The sequence below is a fragment of the Scleropages formosus genome, chromosome 1 (genome assembly GCF_900964775.1).
Source record: "Scleropages formosus chromosome 1, fSclFor1.1, whole genome shotgun sequence".
NCBI classification, from domain to species: domain Eukaryota; kingdom Metazoa; phylum Chordata; class Actinopteri; order Osteoglossiformes; family Osteoglossidae; genus Scleropages; species Scleropages formosus.
The window spans coordinates 33813928-33834929 of NC_041806.1; the positions used below are offsets into that span (position 1 = coordinate 33813928).

Here is a 21002-nt window from a genome sequence, read left to right on the forward strand (position 1 = left end):
CCTTCCTCATTACAGCACTGCAGCTTTGGTGGCTCGTGCTTCTTGAACCAGCTACCTTCAGGTTACAAGTCCTGACCCTCCGCACTCACTCTCTCTCTCTCTCTCTCTGTCACAGAAGGTGGAGATCCCCATGATGCTCGCCCGACTCCGTCAGCAGCGCATGCTCATGGTCCAGACCATCTCCCAGTACAAGTTTGTCTACCAGGTCCTGATCCAGTTCCTCAAGAACTCCCGGCTAATCTGACCCAGAGAAGCTCCTCGCCCGAGTCCATCGCGGTGGCTTTACGTTTTAAACAAGTTCGGTTTAGACTCGTCACCTCGGAAACGGTTCTTTCCAGCCACTTCTTTCGCATGTCTTATTTTTGAAGTTCCTTCTTCTTTACTTTTCTCACTCTCTGCTTACTGTATCATACAAAATGAGCTTTTTGGCGACCAAGGACTCTCTCTAATGTCTCAAGTTGTTTTACTCTCACATTTTTACCATGTATACATTTTAAGAGAAAGCTGTGTAAAAAGCTGTGAGGATTAACATACGGACCAGTGAGTTCCTTATTTTTCTTAAAATCACAAAAATGATTGTTGAATTTGTAAAAAATGATGGGTTGCATGCTTGACTGAATAGCAGGTAAAAAGTGATAGCTTTTTTTTTTTTCTAAATGCTTTGAATTTTCGAACACTGATAAGTTGAAAGAAAAAATAGTTCAGTTTTTACGGTTGATATGCGCTTTAATATTCCACGTGTTAAGAAGCTAGTAGCACAGGACAACATACAATCGCCTTATGGAAAGTAACTGTTTCACGGAACTGATTTATGCAGCTTGTTGACAATGACGGGCGATACGATCGCTCTCCCTGCCCATCTCTGTCGCCGCACCTTCTTAGGTGAATACGCATTGAACTAAGCGATAGTGCAGGTGCATTTCGCCGAAGATGAGAGAACAACTACGACGGATTGCCCTTCCAGGAGGCGTCAGTAAATATTTTTTTTAGGCTACAGCTTCACAGTATTGCAATACTGAACCGTTCTATGGCAGATAACTGTAAAATACTATTGTCGAGACATTTCAATATTTAATTTTTTAATATTCTATTTTATTACTTTAATTTATTTTACTTCACATTTAATCTTACACTTGTTCTCTTCTGTAAAGTGAATGTTGACATTTCCAAGCAGATTCGAGGTCTGACCGGGATAGACTGAGTGTGTACACATCTGGATTTAGCAGCTGCCGCAGTCTTCGTCAAGTACTTTTTTTTTTGTGGTGAAGGTTTACAGTTCGTTTTCCCCCCTCTTTGTTTTATATTTTGGCACCAGTGTTTAATTTTCTAAATTCTCCTAAGCTACTTTAAATTCCTAATGTATTATCAGATTTTCTCTTGTGAAATGTTTTAATTTTGCAGATTATGTGGATTTCTGTAATTTCGTTCCTAAAGAAAAGTCTTTCTTCGTGTATTTGCATTTTGAGTTACCTCTATACGACTGAACCTGCTTGGAATGTTTTATTTGAGCTGAAAATGTTTAAAAGAAGAAAAAAAAAAAAAGACAAGAAAGCCTTTGTATTTCGTTATGTGCTCGAGTTTATATACGTAAGAAAATGGAGGGATATGTTACTGTACAGCCGTTTCTACCTGGTCGTCTTACTTTTTCTATTCACTTAGTGCTCGGTGGATGTTGGTAATGAACTATCAAAGCCTGCATTTCATATCGTACAGTATCAGTGTAAAGTTTGAGTACGCTGCTGGAAATTAGTTTTTTTTTCCACCCACAACGTGCTTTGCTCTCACTTTCCTGTCCACTTTGTCCTGTACAGGTATTGGCCCAAGAGCCCAGCTGTGCTCACACACTTTCCACTGCTACTGTATGTTCATGATGCTCTTTCCTGCACGGTGTTACTGCCCTAAGTGTTTCCACATGGTTATATGGAATTCCAGCACAAGATTTCCAAGTTTTTTTTTTTTTTATTTTTATTTAATTAGGTGGGGAAAAAACATATTCATGACCAGTTCAGTTTTTATCATGGTAGAAAGTCACCTGGGACGGCTGTACCATCCAAAGTGGAGTGAAAGAATAAGTTGATGGTACAGTGTCTTCCTCAGTGTCAGACACAGCCTATTGCTCATCCAGCAGGAGGTGTGTGTGTGTGTGTGTGTGTGTGTGTGTGTGTGTGTGTGTGTGTGTGTGTGTGTGTGTGGAGAGACCTTCTTTTTACTTTCAGGGGTTTCCCTTCATAAAGATTTTTCTCATCACCTTGGACTCAAAACAAAAAAAAAAAACAATTGGTCGCTGATTAGCCTGTAAGAGTGGTTACATGTGTACCACACGTTACACGTGCTGCAGTGTGTGTGAACGGTGTACTGTGAAATACACTGACTGTCAGTGACCCATTTCAAATGTGATTAATTCAAAAAAACAACTTTGTGACGCTGACCCGTACATTTCGGTCTTGCTGAAACGCAGGCACCGTAGGCTTGCCATTATCTCGACTGCGCGGAGCCCTCCAGGTCTTTGGGTTGAATGGCCCTGGGCCCAGTAACCGCTCGGCCTACAGCGCTCCAGTACCTGACGCTCGAGGCTTATTCTACAGTATCTCCTACGGCCTGTGTGAAATATCTGTGTATTTGCCCAGCTGACTTTTTGCCCTCTTCTTCCTGTTAAGTGTGTGATGCAAAGTTACAAGAAGCAGTGTCATTGTGTTTTATCGCAATACAGATGTAAGAAAAAAAAAATTGTATAAATACTTTGACTTGGTACTTTTTAATACCATAAAAACTATGCATGCTTTTATTTTCTAATGTATATATAATCAAATCAGTGTATAAGCTTATGCTTTCTAGATATGTTTTGCACTTCTTTGACAGTATTTTTCTGCATTTCATTCCACTGTTTTTTCCGCTTCTCTTTTATAATGGTCACATTTACCTGAAAACTCTTAATTTTGTACAGACCTTTTGTATATTCTTTCCAAGTGCATTAAGACTTTAAAATGTACAATGCTTTCATTCTCACTTATTAGGCAATAAACATTTTCTATATGTTTTATAGTACTTCCTGAAATGTTTGCATTTAGAAAATGGTTAATTCTGATCCTGCAAAAAAAAAATCATGCTTTTGACAAGTCGTGATTGCGAATTTCAAGTGTTTCCATTGCACAAAACAGAAGTGAAGCATATCTTCACAGGAGTATACAGTAAATTATGTAAATGCCTATGAAGTCTCCGGAGCCGTACTGTTTGGTGTACATACTTGATTTTGAAACAGAAAATTGTTTCAGGGTGTAAATAATTCCATAAAAAGTTGAGTGCACACAACTACACCCTCCATTATGCTGTTATTTGTGTAGAGGATTTGCTAGGAGACCTTCATCATGGTGTTCCCGAAAAAGTGATGGGTGTGAACACTGGAAAAGCAGCAGAGAAACTATTCTGTTCAAATACAAAACAAGAACACTGTGATGCTCTAACCAACAGAAGGGGCAACTGTGCTAAACTTACTTATTTATTGACATAAGTGGTTTAAGTATAAGCTGCTTTGCACTATTTCCGTTTATCAACTTTTTTTTTAAAGAGCAGTTACCTACCTCCCCCACCCAAAAATTACAAAATTATACACAATGCAATTAACTGCAGCCAATGCAAAACCTAACTCAAAGAAATGCTGTAAAAATAGTGCATAACTGGCAAAGTCATCAGTAGTTAGAGGGCTGGGCTTCTGTCTGCTTATAATGTTGTAATGTCTGACAAAGACATAATGCAGAAAATATCCATTCACATTTAAGACCTTATTAAACCACACAGCTTCAGTACTTTGCTTAAAGTATGTCTACCACGCTATTCAAGAGTGGCATTTAACAGAGTGACATTCATAATCGCTGAACGGAGTTTGTCATTCTTTCTTTGTGCTACTTGATCTCTTTCCTGATATCCGTGACGTAAGGGTGGTCCTTCCCGAAAACAACTTCCATGATTGCCATGGCCTGTGGGAGAGAGAACACTTCTGCGCTCACCTTGCTTTATACTTTGATGAATACTGTACATTCATAGTGCTGCACTTTGTACATCATTCTGCACAAATCATAGTTCAACTTACCTTTTTCAGGTACTTTACTCCCTGTACCTCTTTCTCCAGGCCTAAACACAGCCTGCCCAGCTTCAGGTACACGGAGGACACATTGAGGGAGTAGGCAGGGTAGTGGAGCCTGTAGGGATTTCAAAGGTGGTGGGGGTGAGGCTACTCACTTCAATTCCAATGTGAGTAGATTCAAGACAGGAACCAGGTCATGCACTGAAGTATTTACAATGACATCGTAGGGCCTCTTTTGTGTCACCTGTAAGGTCCAACGATCTTCTCGCCATAGCTCAAGGCCCCTTCCCAGTCCTCCATGAAGAGGCACACACCCATGGCCTGGTACATCATGTGCAGTATGTACACGTTAGTGTCATCAAACACTAAGCCCATCTTGTCCAGACTCAGCTCACATATCAACAGAAGCTCACTAGGGGTTGCTGTGGAGTCAAGGCTCATAATCTGAACGGAATGTCAGCATAGTATAATACAACATAATAAATATCCAACTCGTCATACTAAACCCTGTCATTTGTTTTGGACTGGAAGGCTTAAATATCCTTCAAGCTGCCATCAATGCATATACTGCTCAAATATCCGGCTGTGGGAAACAGTCATTCCAGTCTCTTCGGTGATGCCTAGTACGAGATATCATGATGAGTCGCAATGATCATCGCTCGAATATCACCAAATCCATATGCTGTGAGACAAGCTGGCATTTTGAGCACAAGACAGGTGGCATTTTTACTTAAGAAACCTCACCTTAATTTCAGCATGTGAAAGTTACTCAGTTACAGAAACTAAAAGCCAGACAACAGCATAGACAATTATTAATTGAAGTTCAGGAGTGCAGAAATTCACTTGTACTCCACACACGTCTATCCCAGAAGTGAGCACTAGGAGATTTATCAGACAAAGGAATGTGCAAGGATATTTTTGGTGTGCTTGGCTTTCCTGAAGTCTTCGATGGCATTCCTGCCATACCTCAGCATGTCCTTGATCACCTCTTGCTTCGGGGGTGTGCTCAGCTTCCTAATCTTCATCTTTGCCTTGTCCTGCAAAAGCAGAAAGATTTCTATATGGCCCAGTAACTCTCTGCGACAAAGGTGTGCATAGATGCATATATCCTTTCAGGAAAGAGTTACCTTGGCTTTGGTGCTGCACTCAGTACAATTACATGTGAAGTAGTATGAGTCACGCAGCCTCTCAATCCTGTCCTCCGTTGGGTAGAGAAGATCAATGTAACTGGTGAAAATCTGAAAGAGACAGACACAATAAATTTTATGCATCCACACTAATAAATTTATATTTAAATTGTGTGCAGTGCTATACAAAAGTCTTAGGCACTTACATGTTTCACAAAAGTATTTTAGGCGGTTATTTAACGTCTTCTGCATTAGTGTCAATGGGAAAGAGCACATTTTAGATTTCCAAGCATTCCTTTTGCAAAAAGTTACAGTATTACAATAAGGGTTTTGTATGTCGTTAAAGAAAGAAAGTACACACACACACAGTCCGAAACCACTTATTCTATGTGGGGTCATGGCGAACCGGAGTCTAACTCAGCAACACAGGGTGCAAGGCTGGAGGGGGCAGGGACACACACCAGGACGGGACACCAGTCCATTGTAAGGCACCCCAAGTAGGACTCGAACCTCAGACCCGTCAGAGAGCGTAACCCGGCCAAACCCACCGCACCAAGCGGTTGTTGATGATGGATGGTTACTAAGCTTTGTAGGAATTTTATTAATTAAGAACATTATTTTTTGGAAGCATTCTCACTTTACAGCTTTATTCCCCAAGTGCCTAAAACTTTTGCACAGTAATGTATGTTTAACCACTAGGTCACTAGGCATTGCACAATTATGAAATACTGGTTGAGAACCGTAAGGGATCAACCTTCTGTCCTTCAGTACTGATATCCCTTTCATAACGAGCGCAATTTGTTCTTGGAAATCTGCTCATAACGTGATTTCTCGTAACATGAAGTAGTTACCATTCATTTAAATGAGAGAAATAATGCATTCCTCAGTCAAATTAATGTTTCTCCCATTATTCACCAAACACACTAAATTCTCGTCTCATATTTTAACCACAGAGAAAATCTCATTCAAGCCCAAATCCAGAATATCAAAACTACTCCGGACACCTTTAAATCCATACTTAAGACTTACATGCTCTGGATCCATTTCTATCCTCTTTCTCACGTCCTTTCTCAGCATTAGTCTATTATATTCTTATCTTATTGTTATTTTATTCTGTCGTTCTGGGGTGGCATGGTAGTGCAATGAGTAAAACTACTGCCTTACAGCTCCTGGGTTGTGGGTTTAGATATAGATTTGCATTTGCTCAGTCTGTCTTGTATTTGCATGTTCTTTCTTTGTTGGTGTGGGTTTCCTCCTATAGTCCAGAGACATGGCATGTTAACTGGTGACTGCTGATTGAAATTGCCCTTGTTGTGGGTATACAGGTGTCTCCCATGGTGCATTCCCTATGCTTTAGGGATAGGCCCTGGACAACCAACAGTCTGCACTGGACAAGCAGCTAATAAAAATGGGTGGATTTTGTTCTTTTTCTGTTGCTGAAAATTATTAAGCATTGTTATTTTTTGGTGTATTACTCTGTTGTTCTTTTACTGCCAGTTTTTAAAACCCTCAAATTTATTGTAAATTTGAGTTGTAACCGATATACTTTTCCTCTTTATTGTAAAGTGCTTTGTGAAGTAAATTTTAGATGCAATATATAAAATAATGATTACTATTGTTATTAGAAACCTTCCTGAAGAGGCATTGTCAGAGTAACTGCTTATAATGCTTGTAGCTCTTCTTTACTGAGTGATTAATTTGGAATAAAAAAAATGATACTGCCTTTCAAAAGAAATCTATGCATTTGATCTTTTAGTTCTAAACTAATAGGTAACACTATAACTCTTTAATCTGTTTTTCCAGCTTCTTTATTATAGAAATCATGAGCAGGATGTTAACAAAATGAGAAATGCTGTTGTCTCACAGAGGATGTGGGTTCAATTCCAGTCAGTCTGTGTTGAGTCTGCATATTCTTCCTGCATCTGTGTTCTGTCTGGATGTTCTGCTTTCCTCCCACAGTCCAAAGATACATTTCAAGTGAGTTTCTGACTCTAAATTGCCTGTTGTGTGTGTTGCACTGGTGTATAAATGAGTGACTCACTGTAAGTAGTGTACTGTAGTATGTCTAGCATTGTACGTCACTTTGGGTGAACTGGTGTGGGTTGATATTACTGCGTAGCATTCATTGGAAACTGCTTTGGAGAAAAGTGTCTAAATGATTAAATGATAGGTCATGGTTTTATGCTGCTGTAAAAAGTCAAAAGACGTCCGAAAGATAATTAATAATTAAATAATTAAAATGCGCTGGAGAAGCCACATCTTTCATAGGACAAAGCCACTTGTGTGGTGATTGGTGTCACCAAGGCTCATATAAAGAATAGAACTTTCTGCTCCTGTAAGACATAACTGTATCACAATAGCTTGTTTGTGAGTTTTAGGATACAAATTAAAGTGCTTGTAAGTCTACATTCTCGCAAAATGAATGTTTGTTATGTGAGGGAAACTAGTAATTAGTTGTAACCAAACACATGAGGTGATAGCAGCAAGGTGTCCTCAGTGACAACATCAACAGCTGGGGGTGACGGATTACAGAGGAGTTCATCAGAATAAGATCTTACAGGGATTGGAATGAGAGGGGGCTCCTCTGCCTACTTTAATGGAAGTTCTACTTAGAGCAAGAGAAGGCTGGCCAGTTGTAAGGGTCTGAAAATGATACAGTGGAATCTGTCTGAGAGGGAGGGGGTGACTTCTGTTGCTCAAGGAGATCAGCACCCTCTTCACATGACTCACCTCCTCCCCTGGGGAGATATCTTTGACGGCTCGCACCTCAGCGACAATCCCCCTGTAGGTGACGATGACATTGGGGCAGCAGCTGTGGTTTATCAGGGCAACACTTCAATGGCAGGAAAGACCAAGAAAATGTGCAGAAAGAGAAAAGATTAACCAAATCACATCTATATCTCTTTCTTACTGAAATGATCTCTCATGCATTTTGATTGTGGCATCCATTTATCAGAGGCGCACAACAGATTGCTGGACTCACTGTTATCCTATTCATCTAAATGTGAAATCCTTAAGAAAGCTCCAACTAACACATTTTGAGATGGGCTAGAGTTTGGCTGCAGGTTAGCTCACTGCATTGTGGCCTTACTCTGGGAACACTGCAGAGCCCAAGTGTGAAAGCTGCTCATCCTCAATAGTGAACCCATTGCAGTTCACCTGTAGAGACAGACAGAAAGGGTTACTTTCCACCAGAACAGAAGCTTCTATATTAAAAGCCCAAGAGAAGATCCAGATGCATCAGGTTCCACAGCACACACTCATTAATTTTACTCCAAACTGAACCACTCACACACACATGCTCATCTTGACCTGAAGAAATTTGCATGACTAAAATGAACATTTGCTTCCTCAAGACTTTTATTTAGTCCTAAATAACTAAATGCGACAAAAGTAAGACATTCACACAGAGGTATTTCTGCCATGTGTTAACAAGCTAATAGAATGGTCATGACAAATGGGGCTGGGCTAAAAGTAGGCATCATATAGACCAGGCCTTTTGGTGAGGAGTCCTTTTATGGAGCTCTAGCATACAGGCAAGCAACTGTTAACGACTGCTAGGGAGCATCTGCGGATCTCCAACCCAGCCCCGAGCAAGAAAACACAGAGCTCTATGCTAGCCCCAGGCGACACACTCACCCTGACAATGCTGCATGGGAAAGGGGGCTCCAGCAGTGAGTTCAGCTAAACCACTTAATAAAAATTAATATCAATCAAACAGAAAATTCTGGCAGTTGACCAAGCTTCGAACCTGAGCAAAGAGATGAATTAGGGAGTCGTGGTCTGGAAAGTCCAGGTGTTTGGAATAGAAGTGGTGGAGAGCAGCTATATCTGCCTCCATCATTTCTTTCTTTTCATTACCCAGCTTGTCCAAGTCTGTAAAACAGACAGATGTGAACACTAGCTGTACAACACCTTGGCATGAAGTTTCAGTGAAGACTAACTATCATCGCTCTCATGAGGGGTTAACTAAACAATTTCCGAATACAGTGCTATAAGACAGCACCCGGAAAGCATTAACTCTCTTTCACAACCTTGAAGCTATTTACAGCACACTAAGCTATGTGGTATTTATGCAGAAAGGCTAGTTAGTAGTACAGCATTATTAATCATGACATTAATGTGTTTATATACACTATACTGTTTATGCTGCAATGCCCTTGTGTCGTATCCAGGCTGTACCCTGCCACACAATATACACTTTTCTGCACTTTGAACACTTTGCGTGATGGACGTAAAATTGCTGTCTGTAAAAAACCTAATATGTGCCACTAAAAATACATAGGGACCACTGTACATTCTCACAAGTGCTCCAATTATAAAAATAGATGCTGTGAAGTGAGCCAAGAGGGGAAACCTCTTTACTCACTGCAGTTCTCATCAGTGCAATTTAGTACTGTCATGCTTCCCCTTCTGTGATGTCTCTGTATGGCAGACTACGCAGAGGTGAAGAGCCACCACAGATTGTTAAAGCGTTTGCAAAGGGTGCAACAACTCTCGAGATTGCTCAGTACACTCACTGCAGGTCTGCTATGTACTCTCCGGTACATAAAAATGCAGTAAATAACAATACATTTCTCTCCACTTAAGGACATTCAAACACATACAGGATGTTCAAACATCACATTTCCTAAAAAGTAACAAATTACTCTCGTCTCTAGAAATTTTACAGATACTTACGGGCTTCAAGCTCGCTCACCAACATCATTTTCTCAGATACAGTTCGCTCTAACTGTGTTTTCTGCTGAAAGAACAAAATGTGCTCGGTTAACAGCAAGCGCAACAACAGCATGCAAACCTTCAATTTCAATGTTAATTTCGTCTGCTTTGTGAGATTTGCCCCCTACTCCCAAACGTCATTTTTAACAGTTCATTTTTGTGCATCCAAATATTGTGTGTGTATAATATTTTGTGTCTCCAAATATTTAATGTTCGTACACAAATTGAATTATTAATAAGGACTGCACTTTCAGAAACACAGCAAAAAATAAAGTAAGGAGTTTTATATAGGCTTCCATTTAGTCCTGGACGATTTCACTCCTCACTAATTAATTTTATTTATAAGAAATTGCATGTAGAATCTCTCCTCAAAGTCTCAGGAGCTGAGAACTCCATGATCAAAATTTGAACAGTCCATAACTAATTATAGATAATGAATGAGCTCCTTGTGAAAAACAGTAATTAAATCCTTAAACAAAAAGCAAAATAATTTACAGCTGGTTCCCGATTTACGATGGGGTTATGTTCCTCAAAAAATCATCAGAAGTCGAAAATATCGTAAGTCGAAAATACATTTAATACACCTAATACACACCTCTGCGTGACAGACTGGGAGATGCGGATTGCTGCCGCTGCCCAGCATCACGAGAGAGTATCGCTCCTCAAATTGCTTGCCCGGGGAAAAAAATCTAAATTCAAATTCGAAGTACGGTTTCTACTGAATGTCTATCACCAGCTCACCATCATAAAGTCGAAAAAAATCGCAGGTGGAACCATCGTAAATCAGGGACCACCTGTAGGCAGTATAGGTAAACCCCGATAGCTGACTGTAACTGAGCCAGATCATGATGCAATCATTATTCAGAAAGAACAACGATTCATACAGTGTATGATATAATTTGCTAAATGCAGCCATATACAAGATTCCTTTTCCTGCACAGTCCTTCCACTTGCCTTCCTTTGCTTGGTCAGTTTGGTGCAGACTAATATAAATGGTATAAACTGTTACTCTTGGTCATCATTAATATTAAAATAGTATGTCTGATGAAAGCAGGAGACACAGTGCGCAGGCTTGGAAAACACTGAAACACTGAAAATATACATCCTATTCTCAGCCCTAGATGTAGCACTATTCTTACATAGATCAGATCACAACCTGTCCCTTACAGAGGTTCCTTCTCTGAGGTGTAGAAATGATTCCTGTCCCACATGAAGACGGGCCGTGACTCCAAAATGCAATGCAAGGGATAATTTCACACCGCAGGCCTATGATAGGGACCGCTGATCAAGAAAGTGCGTGTTGAGAGATCATTTGCAACTGGGTATGTTTAGAGGACCATTTCTGGTAAAGTGCATTTCTAGAGAGTTGCTGCAATACTGTCTACAGCCCTTTCAGAACAACAATCTTCACTTTATTTCCAACTACTTAAGGAATCTTGGTACCAGGCTGTGTCTTTATAATTTGTGTGTATCTAAAGCTCTTTGTCTGTTGTCGCACGCACTTCTGTATGGTGGGTTGTATGTCACTTTGGAGTAGTGTATCTGTGTATCTATCTAACAGATAAATGTAAATTACTTTACGTATCAAGAACACAATCCAGTATGTTTTTTGTTAGCTGGTTCAATTATTAACTCTTTATATAACTATCCACACTTTATGTGACTAACCACTCACCTTTTTGGCGATGATCCTGGCAGCCAACCTGACGGTCTCCGAGGGGCTCCATTTCTCGCCGTAGGCACACATGGCTGAACACTCGAGCTTGTGCATGGACCAATCTCCTCTCTGGGGATCAACTCACAGCACTCAGTGTTGGGGACAGGAACATGCATAGGTACAATACAGGTGCATTTACACAATTTACACAGTAAAGCATAGGCCCCAAAGCTTTTAATTCTTTTCTTTATTCTGGATGTCCACAAATGTCCTTCCTCCTTTACTGCTGATGTCCATCACATCTAAGGCAGATGCTTTACTAGGGAGAATCAATTAGTACGGTTCAGGGGGATTCAGCTTCCAGGAAAAAAAGAACATGTTCATGAGGTTTGAAATGGAAAAAAGAGAGGCTTGAACAAAATAAAATTCATTCCAGTCTTGTGGCAGGCCAGGGAATGCTGGGTTTGGGGAGTGACAATGTACGGAGCAGTGGTTGGTGGCTTTGTAGCCATTTTTACTCTTTCCACCCATAACAGAGAATGCTGGTCATGTGGTCAATGCCACTCAGTGATCACCATCACAAAAATATGCAATTACAAGTCATACCTCTCATGAAAGATGTGGACCTGAGGATCCACCTTGGAAAACATCACAGCTATATAATTAAATAATTTGCTCTTAGGTATTAGAATATAATTGCAGTACACTGTAATGTATATGGGGGTGTAGTGGCGCAGTGGATTGGACCAGGTCCTACTTTCTGGTGGGTCTGGGGTTCGAGCCCCACTTGGGGTGCCTTGTGACGGCCTGGTGTCCCGTCCTGGGTGTGTCCCCTCCAGCCTTACGCCCTGTGTTGCCGGGTTAGGCTCCGGCTCCCCGTGACCCCGTATGGGACATGTGGTTTCAGATGGTGTGTGTGTGTGTGCTCTTAGGTATTAGAATATAATCGCAGTACACTATACTGTAACTGGCACAATCGTATATAGCAATAGATAGAGTTTATTACCATTGCAGAAAGGGGAATGGGTCTGGACATATAATTAAATTATTCACTCATGACATTTTATTTTCAAAATAAGTTTGAAACTGACCTTTGGTTTGCTGAGTGGGCTGAGTGTACAGCAGAAATGTGCCCACGTTCCTGCTACTGTTTCTTTCCTCTACTTAAACCTTCCTGCAAAACGGTTAATTTGTATCTTTGCATGACGCACAGCTACGGCAAGTGCAACTCAACAAGCCAGCCCCTAATATAACAGACACACGTTATATTCAGCGCTTGAGTGACACTGATGGGATGGGTGCTTCATAACGCACAAATCACATTCAGTGTTACCTAATGAACTGTACGTCAGAATAAACAGGAGCACATGTCACATGCAGGTACTATGAACCCTTTCTTTGTTGTACTAGCTCAACCCACCTGACAGTCCACATTGCAGTAGAAGGCCTTCTTACACTTCCCACACTTGGAAAGGCCTTCTCTCCTGTGAAGCAAAAGAGAAAGTGTGTACACCAGATCTAAACATCATTGAACCTTTATGTTAAGTTCTGTAGCACAGACTAGGAAGTAGAATTCCTCCCCCTTTATCCCTCAATGAACTGGAAGCTCTTCTTTTTGGATAATGGTGCCATATCTATCTCACACAGTTTAGGACAACATTCCAAGAACAACTGAAGCTGTTCTGAAGTAGGTGCACTCCTTATTAGGTCCTTGTTATTAATAGTTTCAAGTCTCAAGTTTATTGTCATAGATACAAGTACCATGTACATGTATCATGAAAATCTTCCTGAATGCTTCTCCACATACTATGGGCAAGGACAATAGGAATACTGCACAAACAAAACAGTGTCAGTGACAGTAAATAACAATAGCAGCAGTGACAGCAATAACACTAAATAATGGTAACAGTAGTAACAATAATGGTAACAGTCAGAGAACTCAGAACGAGAATGCTTGAAGTGACAGTGTAATTTACCAATGCGCTTGGGTGGAGCAGTCCAACTCTATGTGCTGTTAGACGTTTCTGCCTTTTTTCTACCTGTATATGCTATCAGGAGAACAATGTATTGAAATAAGCCTAAACTTCAGCAAATTTGTGTGCCTATCTTAAAAAGTCAATAACTATCTTAGTAAACTAATTCAACAATTGATTTTATACTCTATGTACTCTGTATTTGATATTTTCATTTAGCTGAGGCTTTTCTCCAAAGTAACTTACAGTGTTAAAATTACAATTACTCACCCATTTATACAGCTGGGTAATTTAGGGTAAGTATGTTGTTCAGGAGTACTACAGCCACAGGTGGGGATAAAACCTGCAGCCTTTGGCTCTAAAGGCAGTAGCTCTAACTGCTATACTACCAGCTATCCCCTTCTGAATATGGATTTCATAAATTCTTGATTTACTTTTCTTGTTTCTCTTAGTTCAATAAAATACATTAAAGACTGATAGTCCACAAGTGCTGGTACACTGTATCATCTGACCTGTTTTTAAATATTAAAATATTTGATCTACTGTATATATAGTGCAGAATTAACCTAACAATTGCCTAGAAATGACGGCCCTATATGCATAGCAGTTAATAATTATCATGCTTAGCAAGCAAGTCTGAAAAGGCCCAAACAGAATATACTCCTTATATACACTCTTAAAGTATTTCAAATTATACTAATTGTCCCACCAATAGATCCTTTAAAAATCCTCACTGCCTGGTAATTAAATTTAATTATATCTTCCCGTACCAAATATTGATAATAAAAACTTAATTTGCCAGTCCTTGGATGGGTTATCTTTCCTAAATGTTGTAATGCAGCAACAGCCTTTCCCCTTCATGGTGGCCTGACAGCTCACAACTCATGTTGGACTGCAGGACCTCCTGACTGCAGGGAGGGACTGAGCTAAAAACAGCGTCCATGTAGTTTGCCCCCATTACACACGGCTCACTGAAGCCTCAGCTCACAGCTGTGATGCTGTCACATAAACTGGACATAATGTGTAGTTTGCCTTCTTTCTGTTCAGTTCCATTCACCAGAACTAGCTTTTAAAATACTTTCTTCTTCTAACACCTTCTGAGATTTTTTTTAAAATTACACATTTTCTATCTGTTTGGTTGTTAGAATTTCAATAGGCTATACTTTCATATGATTGCACCCACCCCATCCCCCCTGGTTTATTCTGTGACTGTTTTAACAGACTACAACAGAACTGGGCCAATGCTAAATATTATAACCTTTACTATAGAAATAGTTCAGCGAGAATATACAAATATATAGAGATGGGTAATACAAGTCAAGGCCAAAAGGTTAAAATATTTATAACTGGTGCTCACATAGCACTATCTAGGAAGGTTCAATAGCGTGATCAGATCTTACATTTGTTTAGCAAATATGGGTTTCTTTTATTAATTCAATAGTTATGCTTTTGAAGAATGCTACAAACCCTTTTTCCCTGAATTACACTGATGTTCTGGCTAGTAAATTTAAGTGAAAACTCATGTAACTTTAATGTAAAATAATGGCGTAACCCCCATGAAAGTCTGTCATATTAGTTCAGTCCAATTCAATTTATTTTTATAGAGCGCTCTTCTCGCACAGTGACAGTGCTGAACAAAGGATCAGAGGCATAATACAAATAAAAGAACAATACATTAAATTACTACAATAAAAAGTAATTATTAAAGCTGTAATTAAGCCAACTGGCCACAGAGATTTAACATTACACACACACTGTCTGAAGCCGCTCTTCCCAAGCAGGGTTGCAGCGAGCTGGGACCAAGACCAGCAACACAAGGCGCAGGGCTGAAGGGGACACACCCAGGACAGGACACCAGTCTGTAGCAGGGCACCCAAAGCAGGACTCGAACCCCAGATCCATCAGCGAGCAGGACCCGGCCAAGCCTGTTGCACGGCTGTGCCGCCGCACCCCCGCTTTAATGTTAATAAATATTAATAAAAACTATGCAAATAGAAAAATGTGACCCAGGAAAATAAAGAAGAGAACCAATATCAAACCCAAGCAAAGACACAGAGCTATGAATAAGAACCCCAGCGACAAACCTATGGATAACTGTGTGAGTTGTGAATGCAAGGTGGAGACTGCTAGCCTACAACCCACTTTCTATCATTTTCAACTGCACTAATGCCTCATAATCGATCATAAATAAAGTAAATGTAAACTAATCCCTTCCCATTAAGTTATAAAGCACAATAAAATCCATTACAAATTAAAAAAACACAAATCTTTCAAATACTAAACCCTTCTACAGTCCTCCAAAGGTGCCAAAAAAAACACCTGCTGCTTCCTGACTATTAGACAGGTATATCTTCCCTTCACAAAGCATCTGGGTAAGAAAGTCTTTGGAAGATCTTTTTCTGGGATAAAGCCTTGGAAACCATACTGTCCACTGTCTTTGCAGAATATCACCAGGCAAGTCTTGGTTTGAATTGCAAATAACAGCTTTCAAAGGCCATCATCCTTCTTCTACTTACTAGGGAGTGTTCAGGTCAGGTGCACTGGTGGGATATCTTTAGACTAAATCCATCCAAGATATCAGCTTGTTCTGCTAGAATTATTTGAGCGGGACATCGCCGCAATTTCAACCTTGTTGCACCAGGTCTTGTTTTCCAGCTTGTCAACTTTGACTTTGTACATCTCAACTTTCACTTCAAGGCAGTTATTGGCCCATCTTGAGATCAGCCAGTTCCTTGACAGGAGAAATTCTGTATTCAGCTTTGTCAAAATAGCTTTTAAAATGATCAACACTACTGATTGTTTTTAAGTTTTGTTTATATAGGTGACACAGGGGATGAAAGCTTCTTTTGTTTGCCATTGGTAGCATCGAGTTTATCTCCTGACTTAACCAAATTTGCAAGCTTCAATAATGCTCATTCACTCAAAGATAGCATTCATTTGGCCAGACATCTCTTTCATCCATGATACCAACTTTTCATTTGAACTGGTACAACAGCAGCAATCATTTCTTTAGATGTGTTCATAGCACTTGCCCCATCCTGTAGGCCCCAAGTTGACTTCCTCCCATTAGCTCTTTCCTTAGCTCCTTTTCCTTCATGAGGATTTGTTGTAGAAATAATTGAGATAATCCCTGTCCTTGAATCAGGACACATCTGTCACTTGTAAACTCATAAAATCTACTGTATATGGCAGGAAATTATCAAATACATGAATAACGCTTCAGTGGAACTCACTTTGGATAATCTTGTTATTCTCAAGACACATAGTGAACTAATTTCAGAAACCATCAAAGTATACTATATAGGCATGAAACTTTGAGGACTGTGCTGTTTGTTTTGATAAAAATAAAATATTTAAGTACTGCTGTTTTATTTCAGCAGTCACTGTGAACCATTTATTACAAAAAAAAAAAACTACGTAAGGAAACTTGGAATAAAGTGAAAAGATTTGATTAATGAATGGAATTCAATGAAGAATAAACTTAAAATATTCAAATGTACTTTTTTTTGGTTACAGGTCATTCTGCTCATTCAGCCTCTTTAGTATGTCTCTCACTAATGTCTTTAACATAATGACATAGGGGCCGCAATGACAGCTATTATTCTAAAGCCTAATATAATTTTACTCAAATATATGCAGAAACATATAAGAAACAAGGTTATATTCATTTCTGCAGCTCATCTTTGTAAAGAATAAACTAAAATGGACATAAAATTACTGTTAAACATACACACATGCTGAAGCCCAGACCCACCAAAGAGCAGGACCCGGCCAAACCCGCTGCGTCACCACGTCCCCACTGTTAAACGTTTGCATTCAAAAAGAGTTTCCAGCGGATACTATTACAGATGCATTATACAAACCACACTGTCATTCTATGTGCAAAACAAAATGTGCAATTAAAAGGTTCAGGTCAAAGATTCTCAAATATTCTCACATTATCACTACTGTTTGCTGTGACCCAGTCTGACTGGTCTAAAAAAAGATTCAACTGCAGCTCTCTATCTGCAACCTGAGCCAAGACCAGAATAGACATGTTTCAAAACCTGAAACTTCCAGCAGGAAATGGAAGCCTACTTACAATGAGTGGGGGTGTAAAAAGGCACCAGGGAACTGTTCTTAATACACATCTACATTGCATTTATTTGGATTTGCCCTTTAATTTGTCATACTGAATAGAAAACCACCATGGTGTTTTGTTTCTATTAGTTATGTTACATATGAAAAAAATATTTGAACCTGTAAATTAGATTTAAGTTGCAAACACTGCACTATAACTTTAAAAAATAACTTGTTTGAAAGAGATGTATGATTTGATCAGTTTCAATGATTCCTTACAAAATACAGATTTCATGTGCTTATTTTATATCACTGCATCAAATTAAATATTGTCCACTAGAACACAAATATTTCTTTCAAATCCTAGATCTCTATTTTATGTTAATTTAGCATAGCACTGAAATCTTTAATTGTGATGTTGACTATATAGAACAATTTTAAACTGCCCTGCAATGTGATTCATAGACAAATTACACTGTCAATGTGTAGTTTATACGGACTGTACGAGTAATCAGAGTTTCAAGTAAATCAAATTTCTTTTTTCCGATCCCCTTTCCTACTGTTGTTCAAATGAAGAAAATGCACAGAATGGCAAAAACAACATCAAGGAAAAGCATGGACTAGAGAGCTGACATTTCTTTGTAGTCATATTAAAGTGCCTATTGACACCATGGCACTGGTGCATAACATTACGCACACACCGTATATTAGTGCTCCCATATTTAAAATACAGACGCCATTCTAGTGCTACATGTAAAGCATAAATGTCTGCAACATGCAAAAAATCAGATAAATAAAAAATAATAAACAAATGTCCTTTTCATGCTAGGTCAGCTGAAGATGTGTCTCTGGATGCCTGATTTAATAAAGCAAAATGAGATCTACGACTGCTTTTCTCAAAGGTACAACAGCAGTGGCAGTGGGAGTAGGCAGCTCTCAAAAAGTATGCTGGACTGGCATCCATCACATTACAAGTCCGAGTCCTGAAGCAGTACTCCAGCAGGCATCGAAGCATCCTCATTGACAAGCAACACGATGGCCAAGTCAGCCTTATGGACAAGAGAGTAAAGGTGAAATTGCGAGTGTTAAAAATAGATTTTATGATGGGATGTGCCTTCCCTTCCACTGCCCATTACACCAGAGTGGGGCCCCTTCTGGCCCTTATCCAGCCACCCAGCAGCCCGGAATGAGGCTCAAACCTGCTCAGTACACCCTCTCTCTTATTTTAATATATATGCAGTAAATAAAAAGCTTTACACAACCATACTATAGACATAATTACCTTCTGAGTTTATAAACACATTTAGGACCATCAAAATGCTTCATCTGTAACTCCAAAGTCACTCTTATCCCTAAATATCAATTCACAAAACCTCAATAATACAGACATCCTTCAATTTGCTCGCTGGTAAGGTTCTGGGGAAAAAAAACGCACTTCAGCGCAGTACTGTAGTCTACAGCGTAGAGTACCGTACCTGGAGAGGCAGCCCTCGCAGTGTCCGCCCCTCTCTCCCACCGTCAGCACGCACGCGTACGCGGGGCACGAGAGCGCGAGGTCCCCGGCTGCGAACCGTCTGCACGCTCTCAGTCCTCTGCCTTTGCCGGGGCTCTGGAACTTCTCGATGCCCTCTTTCCCGTCCGGTACCATAGTTGTCGCTTGTTGCTAGCGGTGTACCTGCGCCAAATGCGACTGGGGGGGGAGGGGAAGGTAAAACGGTTAGCTCCGTGTGTTTATGCGCGCGCTGTTGCTGATGACGAAACCCTCCCTAAATCACACACACACACACACACACACACACACACAAACACTTCGGGCGCAGTTTTCTTCTCTCCTCGTATTCCTTTCTGGATAAGTTTTAGACCCCTCCCAAAAGAGTGTTTGCCCCCCTGTGCCCCTTCACCCCCCCCCCCCCGCCGAGTAGAGCGACCGTTTCCCTCCCCTACTCACTCAGTTCCAGTAAGAGTGGCCCTTTCGGTTCTACTTTTAAAAAACTGAGAATTAGAATAGCGCGACAAAGATCACAGTTTTTAAATTATTTGTACCCCACCCAGCAGTTTTCTGGTCTCTGCAAACATTTTACGGCATTATTTACACAGTGTTACTGTACTTTTACTACATTCTCTTCAGTCGTAGATCGTACAACAGCAACGACGATGTAAATACGCTGCAGTCACGTCTTTCCCGCGTTACGCCCTCCTCGCGCTCTCGGCTTGGCGCGCGAAGCACGCCTCAGGAGAATTGGCGGGAATAATAATATGCCGTTATGGATTCCCTAGGGCGGATGTGCTCCTGGATGCACCACAGACCAGCTGGGCGAGTGCCGCTGCAACACCTAGTGAGCCGAGATACCCGGCCTCAGCATCTCACTCTTCACTCCACGCGTTTTGTTTCGTAGTGTTCTTAACATTTTTTCACAACTTCTTTTTTTGACTAATTAAAATCCATTTTCAGATGGAAATGTACATGCTTTGTTAACGTTTTGTGGAGGTTTTGTGCAGGTGGATGGGAGCCCTGCCTACACTGTGAGGTCACTGCTGGACTCCCGCCGACGGAGGGGGAAGCTGGAATAATATCTGGTGGACGGAGATTTTTGTTCGGAAAAACTGTTTGAATAATTGATTTTATTGTATTTTAGATTCCGTGTTTTATTTTTAGGTGCGTGTTGTACGAATGTTTATGGTTTTATTGACGGAGCAAAATCAGAATGTGAAGGTTTTGGCGTGACTGCCTGGTACTTTTCTTGTGGGTGTGGCACACATGATGTATTTTAAACCTTGTATTTAAACCACTTTTTGGTGAAGGGTTTTAAAGTCCCAGGTTCTTTTTGTCAAAATGGATATTTGTATTTGCTCTTAAATTCTGAGGCTTATTTCTCTTTGTATTAGTGAAATAAGATGTTTGGAGAAGTGAGTAAGCTCTGTCATGTTTATGTTGAGAAATGTTTTTATAATGAAATGCGAGGATGTTGTTTTGTGTTTGTGACTTGTGATGTAGAATGTTGGAATTTTTGTTTTTCTCCTTATGGTGTTGAATGGGGGGGGCGGTGGCGCAGTGGGTTGGACCGGGTCCTGCTCTCTGGGGGGTCTGGGGTTCGAGTCCCGCTTGGGGTGCCATCCAGGGTGTGTCCCCTCCCCCTCCGGCCTTCTGCCCTGTGTTGCCGGGTTAGGCTCTGGTTCCCTGCGACCCCGTATGGGACAAGTGGTTCTGAAAGTGTGTGTGTGTGTGTGTGTGTGTGTGTGTGTGTGTGTGTGTGTGTGTGTGTGTGTGTGTGTGTGTGTTATTGAATAAAGTATGGGGGAAGAAAAAAAAAAAAAAAAATCTGGTGGACTGGGAGGGGTATGGCCTGGAGGAGAGCTTGTGGGTTCCTGCTAAGGACATTATGGAC

General features: G+C 40.4%; 2 protein-coding genes across 11 annotated transcripts in view; one reads left to right on the top strand and one right to left on the bottom strand.

Annotated features, from left to right (window-relative positions):
* Nucleotides 1–2274, top strand: part of LOC108924018 (tyrosine-protein phosphatase non-receptor type 14-like) — a 45494-nt gene extending 43220 nt beyond the window's left edge. For all 4 annotated transcript variants that reach the window (XM_029250970.1, XM_029250960.1, XM_029250980.1 and 1 more), the window contains one exon: nucleotides 116–2274. In XM_029250970.1, the coding sequence (XP_029106803.1) occupies nucleotides 116–244 (129 nt within the window). In that variant the 3' untranslated portion in view covers nucleotides 245–2274. The remainder of the gene's footprint in view (nucleotides 1–115) is intronic.
* On the bottom strand, nucleotides 1963–19927 carry LOC108924081 (N-lysine methyltransferase SMYD2-A-like). Of its 7 annotated transcripts, none has more exons than XM_018735222.2 (13): nucleotides 19758–19927; nucleotides 19092–19306; nucleotides 13005–13068; nucleotides 11603–11713; nucleotides 9889–9952; nucleotides 8960–9084; nucleotides 8300–8367; nucleotides 7939–8041; nucleotides 5209–5319; nucleotides 4998–5118; nucleotides 4326–4500; nucleotides 4088–4196; nucleotides 1963–3974 (listed from the first exon to the last, which is right to left on the bottom strand). In XM_018735222.2, the coding sequence occupies exons 2-13, from the start codon at nucleotides 19262–19264 to the stop codon at nucleotides 3900–3902; spliced, it is 1299 nt and encodes a 432-aa protein (XP_018590738.1). In that variant the 5' UTR covers nucleotides 19265–19306; nucleotides 19758–19927; the 3' UTR covers nucleotides 1963–3899. The 7 variants fall into 7 exon arrangements, with proteins under 7 accessions (XP_018590738.1, XP_018590734.1, XP_018590736.1 ...); XM_018735218.2 differs by having other exon boundaries at nucleotides 19725–19926; XM_018735220.2 differs by lacking the exon at nucleotides 19758–19927 and adding an exon at nucleotides 19710–19727.
* Between the last annotated feature and the right edge of the window lie 1075 nt (nucleotides 19928–21002).